Source organism: Aquarana catesbeiana, linkage group LG06 (genome assembly GCF_042186555.1).
Source record: "Aquarana catesbeiana isolate 2022-GZ linkage group LG06, ASM4218655v1, whole genome shotgun sequence".
Lineage (NCBI taxonomy): Eukaryota > Metazoa > Chordata > Amphibia > Anura > Ranidae > Aquarana > Aquarana catesbeiana.
Genome location: NC_133329.1, coordinates 18,800,126 through 18,813,391, shown reverse-complemented (window position 1 = coordinate 18,813,391; position 13,266 = coordinate 18,800,126). Strand labels below are relative to the sequence as shown.

At 41.2% G+C, this 13,266-nt stretch overlaps 2 protein-coding genes across 3 annotated transcripts in view; one reads left to right on the top strand and one right to left on the bottom strand.

Annotated features, from left to right (window-relative positions):
* The window catches only part of LOC141148207 (uncharacterized), a 186,511-nt gene that overhangs the window by 70,937 nt on the left and 102,308 nt on the right, over positions 1–13,266 (top strand). The window lies entirely within an intron of this gene.
* LOC141148205 (guanylate-binding protein 1-like) overlaps positions 1–13,266 on the bottom strand; it is a 65,346-nt gene that overhangs the window by 9,542 nt on the left and 42,538 nt on the right. For both annotated transcript variants that reach the window (XR_012245183.1, XM_073635425.1), the window contains exons 5-11: positions 12,956–13,158; positions 9,681–9,929; positions 7,515–7,792; positions 7,056–7,268; positions 5,024–5,105; positions 4,564–4,899; positions 504–630 (exon numbers count right to left, since the gene is read on the bottom strand). Coding sequence is in view for 1 of the 2 variants with exons in the window: in XM_073635425.1 (XP_073491526.1) it covers positions 504–630; positions 4,564–4,899; positions 5,024–5,105; positions 7,056–7,268; positions 7,515–7,792; positions 9,681–9,929; positions 12,956–13,158 (1,488 nt within the window). In the remaining variant the exon portion in view is untranslated. The remainder of the gene's footprint in view (positions 1–503; positions 631–4,563; positions 4,900–5,023; positions 5,106–7,055; positions 7,269–7,514; positions 7,793–9,680; positions 9,930–12,955; positions 13,159–13,266) is intronic.

The following is a 13,266-nucleotide window of genomic DNA, read 5'->3' as shown; positions in this document are numbered from 1 at the left end:
ATAGGACAGGTGAAATAAAAGGAAACGAGCGCTGAAATAGAAAACCAAGGTCCCTATACAGCTTCATATCTATTTTGTTTCTGTCTTGTGGAGTCTCCCTGTGTGCCCCTGCTGGATGGCCCACCTTGCCATCAACTCCCAGACTGAGCATATTCTTTGGTACCCCTTCATGTCATTGGCCCAAAATATTCTTTTGCTTCCTGTGCTTTATGTGGTTATGTATGTAGTTTTTTTTTTCCTTTTTTTTATTTATATGACACAATCTCTCCACAGATATACTGGATTTGATTGACTCCTGAAGAAGTGAACAGTTACTCATGAAACGCGTCAAGATAATGACTAGTGTCTCTTTACCATAATTATTATCTTAATATTGCCTTAATGTGGAAATATACAGTTTTTTTCTTAATTCTATACTATGATATATGTATTGTTCATCTTGTCTATTTTTAACTTGAATACAAATATATTTTCTATTTGATTTCTCACTAACAGAAGCCTACCTGTATACAAGAACAGGAACAATGAGATCAGGAATTTTCTTTTCCTTAGATTTTTGTGTTAGAAGATCATTTCGCATCTTGATGCTTTTATCCCAATCCACCTTCATATTTAAAGGTGCAAAATTACCTATAGGAATAAAAACAACAATAAGAGACACAGAGGGGTTTATATATAAAATATTTGCTGTAGGAATGTCCCAAGCATTCACACAACCATCATAAATAATCATAACAATGTGTCTCATTTGTTTATTTCCTGTGATTGACAGCTCCATCTACTGGTCATAATGAGGATTTTAATGATTTAGGTATTTCAGGAATAAACTGCATTGGGGCCACTAGATGGAGCTGATGATCATCGGAAATAAATATATTGCATACAATCCAGTGTGTATTTGTGATCATTTTGATTATTTTTGCTTAAGACATTCCCACAGTGTTTTTTTTTTTTTTTATATATATATAAATAAATTCCTTAACCTATTCATTGATTCTGGCTTGTGATTAAACAATAAGAATTGCCAAAACAAACAAAGAAATGACTGGTTGACATTTAAAAAAGAACTCTAAAAGAATAAAAGTTTAAAGAAGACCTACATGGTAGAAGCTATGTCCAATAAGATACCAAGGGCTAATTACCAGTATAACCATAGTCTCCCTGCAGATGGTCCTTTCCCTATTACTTACTTACCATAACTTGTTCTACATTGTGTTTCTGTGTGGAGGTGGCCCTCTTGTTAGAGGCAGAGCTTTGCTTCCTCATGTCATAGCTGCCCCTCTTATGACAGGTCATCTGATGACTGGTGGGGAAATTATATGGGTGGAGGAAGCACAGATCCACAGGATAGATAAAACAGAAGCAGGGGGATCCTTGCACTGCAGGTCCTCAAAAGAACAGCTTCCTCACCAGCAAGGAGAACATTGAGCATTACACTAGTGATAATGTATCTCACTCCAAATCTCCTGAGATTAGCATCTTACTGCCGATTGCTTGGTTCTCACAGCTTCCTGAGCAGAGAGCTCTTTGCTCTGCCCCCCCATGCTCACTGGAGTGCTGGGCTGTGGAGGGGGTGGGAGCGACTAACTCAAGCTAGTCACTGAGAGGCTTAGCCGGGTGCTGGTCCAGACATGTGGGCGGATCCTGTCTTCATTGTCGCAATCTTGCCCGAGCCTGGACTGACTCTGTGACGTCAGCAGAGAGTGGACTTCAGCCGGCTGTCTGCTGAAAACGGGTCACAGGAGTGCAAAACAATGTGGTATAGCCAAACGAGCATTCCTGAGCCTTGACTCTGTGTGTCCATTCACACATAGAGACATGACCCCGCCTCCTATCTCTCCTCATTGGCTCATTGGCTGTGAAAGACAGCAGCGGGAGCCATTGTCTCAGCCAATGAGGAGGGAGAGTCCCCATAGAGCCGAGGCTCTAGTGCCCATCGCTGGATTAAGATGAGGCTCAGGTAAGTCTTAGGGGGGCTGCTGCACAGAGGAGGTTCTTTACCTTCATGCATAGAATGCATGAAGGTAAAAAAACCTTCAACCTTTATAACCACTTAACTTTTTTGAGTTTAAGCCCACTTTAGGTTGTTTTTATCCCAGCTAGGAATACATAGTTATCATACTTATCATATTTGTCTGACACATTGTCTTAACACGTTGTACAAATCAAGAGATTGTATCAACAATCTTTTACAGCAAGAAAAACACAGACGACAGCTAAAGCCAATTCCTTGTACAAAGTTGGAGGGTATACTTTATATAAATAATGACAATAACAAGAAAACAAGCTCTAGGTCTTCAGCATGTTGCTATTTTTCTCCTATACCTCCAAGATTCTGATCAATGCATCCTTTTAAGGTTAAGAGTCATCATAATCTACATCGTAGACTTCATACTGAGGCTGTATTCACATCTACTTATATCAGGAACTTGTGTTCCCACTCATGTTTTTTGCTCTTTTTTTTACTTGTTAATGCGTGTCAAACAAAGGGAAGTCCATACACCCTATGTGTGACAAACGCCCCAAAGAAGCTCCTGTACTATCTTTGGAGTGGAGTATGGTACTATTTTTATCATGTTCTTTGGTGTTTGCAGCCCGTTTGTCGCGCAACAAAGTACACAGCAAATGCATGTCCCTCTACCCACACTTGAGGTTCCATTAACATTTAATGGCAACACAAGTGGGATGCACATTTGCAGCCTGTTTGCAAAATGCGTGATGCAGAGCACATTTTCTGTTTGGTTGATAAGCGATTGGAAACACAGAGATGTGGATGAGGCCTGAAAGATCAAACTAAAAAGTAATAAAGACCTGCTGGGGATTCCAATCCTACATTACGATATACTAAACAAAAGGTTTTGGCTAGAAATACTGTACATTGAAATCGTGCACAAATACAAAAATTAAGCTGAGCTGTACATAAATGTTAGTATATGTAAACAGACATAAGAAAATAATAAATACTTGCAGTATGAATTGTCCGATTTAACTAGAATTTATTCTGTAATGCTGAAGACATCTCACAGCTTATCCAAGTTACTTCTTTACTCCAGTTTTGAAGGGAGGAAGCTACCAAGATAATGCCTCTAACATTACAGAACAAGTCCAGTTGAATGTTACTAACTACCCCTAGGCATACTATGACCTGGATACATAAGAACCTACTAGACTAGATATACCATGACCTAGATACAGAAGAACCTACTAGATTAGATATACCATGACCTGGATACATAAGAACCTACTAGACTAGATATACCACGATCTGGATACATAAGAACCTACTAGACTAGATATACCATGACTTGGATTCCAAAAAACCTACTAGACTAGATACACGATGACCTAGATACAAAAGAACCTATTAGACTATAAACTTTATATCATGACTTTGATAAGAACCTACTAGACATACCATGACCTGGATACATAAGAACTACTAGACTGGATATCCCATGATTTGGACACATAAGAACCTACTACACTAGATATATAGTACCATGACCTGGATACATGAGAACCTTCACAGACAGTTGCAGTATGAGTTAATAAATAGTTCTGTAGCGCTTCCCCCCGGAGGGGTCACTGAAAATAGATAGGTTCTCCCAAAGAAGTACAGAGGCACAGTCACATGCACACTGACAACTCAATCACGGACTAGGGGATGACTTTTTAGAATGTATTTTTTAAGAACTTTAACAGGAGTAGGGTTTGGGGTCACGGGATACTCCAAAATGATCAATGGCAATACTGAGAGGACAAACTCCTCGCTAATCTTCAAATAGCAGCCTTTCCTGGAAGTAACAGAAAATGGCCAGTAAATCTAGGATCCTATAACAGCAGTCCCAGGCAATTTAGCAGCTTCTGGCACTTGGTCCCCTTCTGGCACCTGTACAACTGTTTGTCCACAGCAAGGTCTTTATTTCCAATGTCTGCCACCCAGCATCCACATAAAGATCCTCAGTGAGGGAGATAAAAAGATCTTTCTCCAGACCAGGACTTTAGAACAGTGCCCTCCAGTAAGTAGTCCTTTAGCAATCTTCTCCAGGCCTTCAGCCCAGCAGCTGCTGAGGCCCAGAACTACAATTTCTTGTCTCAGTAAAGCTGCCTCAAGGGGCAGCAGCCCCAAGTAAACTGGGACTCTCCCTGAAGGGAAAGGAACCCTCTGGCAAGGTTTCCCAAATGTTTAATAATTCCCCAGCCACCTTCTGGATGCCTCATTCTAGGGATTGGCTGGGGCAAGATAAATATTCACTCTGATCAATTGAATTTCCCATCCCTAGACTCTGGAAACTTCTTTGGGTGGGAGGAATGAAACTCTAAGCTAAGGAAACACAGAACAGACCAAAACAATCAATTACTGCTCCACTCACTACAGTGAAGCCAAGAAATAAATTTAACCTAGCAGCCTGACTAGAGGAGGGCACTACAGTTCATTAAATACAGGAAGATTTAAGTGTAAATGATAAATTCCTAGTGAGTTGCTGTTTCTTGTATCATCACCATTTGCAGAAAAAACTAAAAAAAACTTACAATTGTAGAAAAATTGTATAAAAGACTTACATAATTGAGCATAGATTTCCCAAGCTTCAGGAGCACCAAGCTTTGCAAATCCACGGTTGTCCACAATAGTGATTGCATCAGAGAGCTCATATGCTTTCCTCTCCATGGTCTTCCCACCGTGTGACACTCCTTCTCCTGCCTTGTCCTGGAAGCGGCCATTGCCCAATATATAGAGGCAGGAATTGACAAAGGAGGACTTTCCATGGCCAGTGAAACCAAAAAGCTGGATAAGAATCCGATCAAACCGGCCAGTAGGTAACTGGTAAGATTGGATGTACTTTGTCAGTTGACTGTAATCCGTGGGATTTATGTCCTTTGGCTGTTCACGCTTCTTAGCTGAAAACATAACATAATATTTAACACTAGTCACTTCTGGACCACTGAACTATCTCTTAGTATCCATATTTATTTTAAATATACAATATTCCTAAAGTTTAAATGAAATAAGTCCTCCTCATACCTGAGATAGCTTGGTCAGTCTTTAGGATTATATGTTCTATCTCTTCTAAGGAATCCAAAAAGTCTTTGAGAACTTCTTGAGCCTGTAGAAGGAACATATTCTTTCTATAATTACTTTCATTTAAAGGGCTAGTTCCGTTTTGCTGACCATTGATAATCACACTGAGGAGTCCTGGAAGAAAGAAAGTTGCAGAAAAACATGGCCTTCAAGTGCCCAGACTGCTGCATCAGCTAACATGGACAGTGAAAGCTATTCATCCAAGAGGGTAGGTGCAGCGAGGACCAGGGGTTTGGGAGGGTGCTGGGAGTTATTTTGCCTTTTCATGCTTTGTTAAAAGATGAACTAACCCTTTAACTGCTACTTTATATTTTGTGACTGTATATCTAACAGCCATATTATAAAAATAACAGTCACACCAATTGTCACCAGAATACTAACATTATTTTATTTGAGGCCAAAAATATAGAAGACCGTACAGTACTGTAGTTTTACAGCAAAGGTTTCATTTTTCATAAAAACTCCAACTTTTACCATTAAAGCCATACTTGCATTTTAGTCCTTTGCCTAAGATAATGCCATCAGTCTACTGCAAGGAAGAGGAAGAATTTCCTCAATCTCCTCTCCCCAAGTGATCAGGCTGCTGCAAGTCACAAGGGGAGAGGTTACAGTAGGGGAAATGCATAGGCACCAACATTTACATTACTGTGTCACCTCTGAGCTGGCATCTCAGGCCAGGAAAAAGAAGGTAAACCTGGATGATGTCTGAACAAAGATGGTGCCATTCTTGTGTTGGGAAAAGCAGATGAAGGCATTGTCAGGGGAGCACTGTAGGCTCTCTGAGAGAAAGTACTTACCTGGAAGAGTTACACTGGCTTACTTAAAGCAGATCTTCAGCCAGAAGTGAAAGTGCCTCCTGCCCACCCCTCCTTCACTCCGCTACATGTCTAGCACTTTTTTTTTTTTTTTAGAAAAAGGGTTTAGACTCGCCTGTAGACAGGTGCAGTCTTCAGTCCCTATTGCAGGTGGTGCTTGGCCGAAGCGATAATGCAGAAGGGGAAGGAATTGATGAGGTTATTGGTTCCTCTATGACTTCCTGGGGTCCCAGGGAGACCGCTGTCCAATTGGACGCTGGCACCCCATGTGACTCCAGCAACCATCTTGGGTCAGGCAGAGTCTGTTTAAGTCTCCAGCTCCAAGGTTTGGTACACTTTATGTGAGTGGCTAGCTTAGGGACAGGTTCCCCGTCTAGCAGGGACAGCACTTAGAGGTAGGTAAAAGTTCCTAAGGAGTAGGGACAATGCAGGGACTACGTCTACCTCTCTTCAGGAAGCCTCCCCCTTGGGTGTGGACCTGCCAGCCTGCATTCTACTCCTTGTAGCAGATGCTGTCGGCATCTTCAAGTCTTCAGACCTCTGTCTCAGTTCGTAAGTGGCTCCGGACAAGTGTGCCTACCCACTGGGCCTAAATAAGTTGTGTTGAACCTTTCTACAATATAGCTTTATTGCCTGACACAGACTCTGTGTGTTTACTGCCCACCACACCATGCTGCACCTTGCTCACATGCCACTTATACACATCATTCACCTAGGTGAATGATGTGTACTGTGCCTCCTGGGATATGTAAGTCACATATCCCAGAGGGCCTTACTGTGTAATTTACAGAGGAGGGGGGGGGGCAGATCTAGTGGTGCAATATCAGAAGGCCCATCTGCTGAACCCGGAAGAGCCTGCAGGCCTCTTGATGACATCAGAGAAAATATAGCTGCACAGGACCAAAAGGTGGCAGGACATGAGTGGATTTTAGCGAGACATTGCTGGATCCACTGGATGGGTGAGTATCTGATATGTGCAGCATTTGGGGAGTGGGTGCTACATGCTAACATGCTACAAAATTATCTGATGCTAGATTCAATTTAGGACAAACGGAAAATCATGACAAAAATGACGTGGTGGTCTTTCACATTGGGTAGGCAGTCCAACAAACTTGTCTGGGACAGAACAGTAGGAAAGGCAAGGAGGAAAGTCATGCTACCTTAACACCTTTGTTGGCTTCCTGGTTATATCTCTTTATGACGTTGTTCTTGTCTTTCAGAAATCTCTTATATCCTCCAGGGATGTGGTATTTGTTTTCTCTTAGGGCCTGGTCTACATCACACATGAGCCTTTGAATTAGACCCTCACATTTGTTCCAAGATAAATTCTCGAGGATCTTCCAAACCTCTTCTCTCTTCCTCAGTAAGTCTTTCTGCCAACACAAAATCCACAACTGAATAAAAAAATAAAAGGGTTCAGGGAAAGGCGATACTTTTTTTGCTAGAGTAAGTCCTCATGCTTTCAAACTCAGGTTTGTTCTTCTGACATAGCAGGGTGGTTATGACCCATCCAAAGAAAATTATAGAATTGTTTTCTGCTCATTTAATCTGCTTCTATTGATAGCTAACATGCTACATCACTCTTTGTCTCCACAGAGACATTTCCTCAATCTAAGTACCTTTAGTTGATTGAGATATTCCGGTTGACTCATGTCATGTTCAACATATTTCTTTTCAAATTCATGGAGAGCTTCTTCCAGCGACTTCTCGTGTAATCTTTGGAATTCTTCCTCAGTGTTGACTTGCTGAACTTCCATTTTGGTTTCATACAACGCAACTGATTCACTCATTGCTCTTCGATTGTCCTCCATGGACATGTCTGACATTGAACGCTCCAAGTGGGCAATATCTCCTTTGGTGACGACATCAACGTAGGACTTAAGTAGCTGAGCAAAAGCTGTTACAAATGGCAGAAATGTTGTTTACATTTGTCAATGTTCAAAGGTTTGATAAAGTTGCAGATCATATAAATTCTGTTGCACATATTGTAATTTTTGACCAATCTTCTTACATCTTACATTCAATAACATTTCATACAGGATAAAAATATTTTCTAAATTGTTTGTTCGTTAAGAATCTAGAATTTGTACATGCCAGCGTGTTAAAGTATCTTTAACACCATTTGAATATCCTTGAATATCACAAATTGTGACCTCCCAGTTTTTAAGTGGTCTTGTTACAAACATTTAAATTCTTTTGAATTTGTTTACTTACTTACTTTAATAGCATAATCTGCATAAAACAAGCAGATTCCCAACTGTCCCTCAAATTCTGTCACCTGTTGTACAGTTGGGGGTCTGTTTATAAAAAAATTTAAAAAAATCACATTCAGCCATTCATCCAAGGAATTTCCATGTACGTTTGTTTCATGTGAATTGGGCAAAAACAAATATTCCCTTTGTCTATTTTGTTTTCTGAACAAATATACTTTTATTTATCTACTTTTAGTAGTAAAATACCACAGTATGGCCACTAGATGGAGCAGAGGAGCATAGGAAATACACAGGTCTTTGGAAACAGAGATACAATGTAACAATTTTAAAGAAAGATCCCCCTCCTCTATCACATTTGGCTGACATTTTCTTTTGGGCGGGGGAGAGGGTACCTAGGGTAGGGCAGGTCCCCACTTCAATTTCCACTTAGATCACCTAGGCCAGTGATGGCGAACCTTGGCACCCCAGATATTTTGGAACTACATTTCCCATGATGCTCATGCACTTTGCAGTGTAGTTGAGCATCGTGGGAAATGTAGTTCTAAAACATCTGGGGTGCCAAGGTGTGCCATAACTGACCTAGGCAATATATCCCCACCTCCCTGCCTGCAGCCTTCTGGGACACATCACAGGTCCCAGAATTCTGTGGGGCCAATCACAATGCGGAGCGTGGCTCGTGAATGTACAGTGGGCAGCTGGCTGTGAAGCTGCAAGGGGTCACAGCCAGCTGTCCACAGTTAATATGCCGGTGCCGAGGATCAGTGAAGATACCGGCTTGGGTGAGCACAGTGCTAAACCCCTGGGCAGGTAAGTGTCTGTTTATTAGCAGCAGCTACAAAATATTTTATTTTCACACATATGGCTGAAGCTGCTCTTTAAAGATTTGGTTCAAAGATCAGTTTGTTTGGCATTGGTTATAGTAGTGCAGAGACTAATTTACGTCTAAAACATGTCTACAAAACATTCAGTGCTTCAACATCTTTAAAATCACTCATTTGACTTTTGGATCCTAGCACAAATCCTAGCACAAAACTTGCAAAGACTAATGCCCAGTACACACGATCGGACTTTCCGACAACAAAACCGTGGATTTTTGTTTGAAGGTTGTTGGCTCCAACTTGTCTCACACAAATGTTGGCCAACAATTACAAAGGTAGTGACATCCAAGGCGTACGGCGAGCCGATAAAAAGGAAGTTCAATAGTCATGTGATATCTCCATTACGAACGCTAGTTTTACAAGTCCGACAACAAAGTTTTGTTGGCGGAAGATTTTAGAACCTGCTAGCCAACATTTGTTGGCGGAAAGTCCGCCAACAAATGTTCGATGGAGCATACACACGGTCGCACTTTCAGACAACAAGCTCACATCCAACATTTCCAAAAGTCCGATCGTGTGTACGGGGCAATACAGTATTTATTGACAAATACATAGGTGTTTTTTTTTTCCGACAAAATCAGTCATTCCTAGGTGGTAATTAAACAAATTGTTGGGAGATATGTACGCATACTTGTCCCGGCCCTATAAATCCTTGTTAGCATCCCAACTAAAATCAGAATGGCTTTTGACTCACCAGATCCAGTCATGATTTGTTCCTCTCGTAATCTTTTTGCCGGCGCTTCCTCATAAATGAACTTGCAGAAATCTTTAGCCTCACTGACAAAACTGGTTTGCAGGTCCCTCTCCGGCACTTGGTCCAATCTGCTCAAAGCCTGCTTGTCTGAGGAAGGAAGGCCAAAGAAAAGACACTTCTGTCTTGGAAAATATCTTCTGATTAACTTGAGGATCTCATTTTGTCTTCGTGCTTTGTGGTATCTTGTAGCTGGAGTGGAAAATTAACCATTACCATTTTTAAAGAACCTATTCAAATACCTATTTAATTTATTATCATGGTTAAGACCATCTTTGGAACAACCAGGCATATTTATTTAAAGTACAATAAAGTTACAGTATATGCAGACCAACCAAAAAATGTCCCTCATTACTTTGATCTTAATAATCTAAAATTGGCTTAAGCATAATAGGTTACTGTAACATTACATTTATTTCCACTGGACCAGACTACTCATTTTTTATGCCTATGTTCCCAAGACCCTCATCAGTTACATGTACAACTTGTTACACAAGGCCCCCCAGTATCTTTGGACTGCCACTCATAGAGGCGAAAATGGGCCCAAGTCCTTCAAACTCCCCTCCATCTTAAGTTCTGGGAAAAAAATGAGAATCCTCCTTTAAATCCTCCCAGTGTCTGGTGTGTATAGAGAGAATCCCTACAAGATCATGATGTTTTCGTACAAAATGCCTGAGATGTTGCATGCCCATGATCCCAAACTCCCTGATCCATGCTGGAAATGTGGCCAGGTAAGAAAAGGTCTCTATACCATATATTTTGGTCATGCCCTAACAACCCATCCTTTTGGTCTGACATGAAATCTATATTGGAGGGGGTCATAGATGTGCCTTTACCCTTAGACCCTATCCATCACCTCTTGAGCATACCATTTTTCTGGGTACCAAAATGGTCCAAAAATTAGATAACCACATCCTGACAGCAGCTAGGAGATCTATCTCTCGAAATTGGCTTTCCGCTACAACCCCCACCCACGCCCAGCTATTGCATACTATTATGGAAGTCTGTGGCATGGAACACCTCAAGACAAAATTAGCTGATACACTGGAACAGTTTAATAATGTATGAAATGCGTGGGACCACTCGCCGCTTTGGCTTGACATCTCGCTTCAAGACACCATAACTGTTACTGCATAAACCTTATTCCTGTGTTTTTTGCTTTTGTGACTACCTCTGGTATGTACTACCATGTCTTACTTATTTTCCTCTGTTGATTCTACTTTGACACCTTCTTGCAAGTTTCATTGCAAGGTGAAACTTGTATTGATAATAATGTTTCTGCCCTGTAATGTTGACATTTCATTTTTATTTTTTCCTCTCGAAAAACCCAATAAAAATACAATTATGTAAATGTATTTATATATGCCAGTCAAATTTGAAAAAAAAAACCCATCATCATATTTTTCTTGTGTGTTCCCATTGACGTAGCATAGCAAAAAATAATTGTAAACAGTTCTGACCTTTTTTTAAGATAATTTTTTACATACTCTCATCAGAGTTGTTCAGTGTCCCCATAGTGGTGACATAGTGGCAGTGGAAGGTGGGGGGTAAGTGATCAGGGATATTTTTTTTTACACTATTGTTGCTTATAACAGTGATGATATTAGCAATAGTTTTAGCTGTTATGAATTGCTTTGCTTGCTTACTATTGTGATCTGTGATTGGCTACAGCTAATTACATGGTACAGGGTGCTGTGATTGGCCCAGGAACAATGTGATAGCCGTGGGTCAATCACAGCATCACAATAGTAAGCAAAACAATCAGGAATAGAAACCATTCATGACTGTTTTGTTTACATTGTAATCATAGCGATCACATGATACCTCAGCCGGTCACAGCACCGTGGTCTTCTGGTCCACTGGACACAGCCATCATAGGGTTATGCCATTGCATGCCCCAGGAGGCGTGCCAGCACGCATGTGCAGTGCGATATGCCTGCAACTGCTGCCGGCTCACAGTAAAAGTACTGTTAGCGGGACGGCATGTGGGTAAATTCCTCTAGAAAAGTAACATTGTACCTCCTGTGCCTAAAGCCTCATAGCTGTATATCTGCAATGTGAGCTCAAGTAAAGGCATTGCTGCCCCGACCGCTGGTCTCATCAGATTTGGAATAAGGCTAGGGTCACTTCACACTATTGCGAATTGGATGCAGATTTCCACGCATCCAATTCAAATGTCAAGAGACTGTGACTGTCTCTCAATGGAACTGGTTCACACAGCTCCGGGATGACTGCAGAGCGAATTGCACGGGAGTCCTGTGCATCTAATGGTCCGCTTCAGGTCCAAATTCAGCCAAAAATTTGGACCAAAATCAGACCTGAAACGGAGAACAGGGATGCACCAGACCCCTGCTGTGTGCCAGCCCACCTGCCAGTGTGAACCCAGCCTGAGATGTGGGGATATCACTACTGTGCTGCTCACAGTTCTTTTTGCTGGAGGGGAAGCCGTACCTGAGGACCTGCAATGCAAGGATCTCCCTGTTTTTGCTTATGGCATTCTATAATTATTTACTAGTTCCTCTCTTTCTTTTGGGTTCACTGAGGGCTCCATTTAAGGCTTTTTAACTGCTTGCTCTACTTTAAATATTAATACTGAGAGAAATTAAACTTCGCATAATAGAGAGCACATGGTCAAGCTATCTGTCTTGTGTCAGAAAACCAGAAGATTTGGATATGTGATTGTAAATGTACAAAGATGTACATGTACAGTGAAGAAAGACCAAATATGAATTATTTAAAGAGGAAGTAAACCCTGATGGGTTTTACTTCCTCTTTTTCCCCCTGCAAAGTAAAAGCATAATGGGCTAGTATGCATCACATAATAGCCCATTGTGTGGCACTTACCTGCAAACGAAGGCAGTGCCGTCCCAGCTGGTGGCCGCATCCATCGTCAACCCTCTTCCTTCCGGGGCCGCGGACTGCGGCTCTGTTAACTGGCCGGAGTCGCATGCACACGAGAGCCCTCAGCCACGGCACTTGCTAGTAAAAAAACGGCACAGAGGGCTGTTTCTTCACAGCGCATGCACCGATGACATCATCGGAGCACTACAAGGTAAATATCTCCTAAACGGTGCACATTTAGGAGATATTTACTGTACCTATAGGTAAGCCTATAATAAGTCTTACCTATAGGCCTATAGGTACATGTTGCACAGAGGGGTTTACAACCACTTTAAAGACACCAAAGATTTTTTTTTGACGAACAGACCAGTACGTACCGACATCCTCTTCACAATTTTCTAAGTGTTCATCTGTGGTGGGTTTATATCCTTTAACCTCTGATTTGAGAGTAAAATCCCGTATGGCCCAGACAAAGAACGGAGATATACTGGAAGGTATTCCCGCCTTTTCCTTGCTTTGGGTTTTCTCCTCCTGAACAGAGGCTTTGTGTAAGATGTTGTAGTGTATTTTCAAAATAGAGCTTAGAATATATATTGTTAAAGGAAAAAAAAATAAAGAAATAATAAAATAAATATTAGTAAAGAGGAAGAATAAAAGGAAGAATTGAGGAAGGGAGATTCCCATTTCA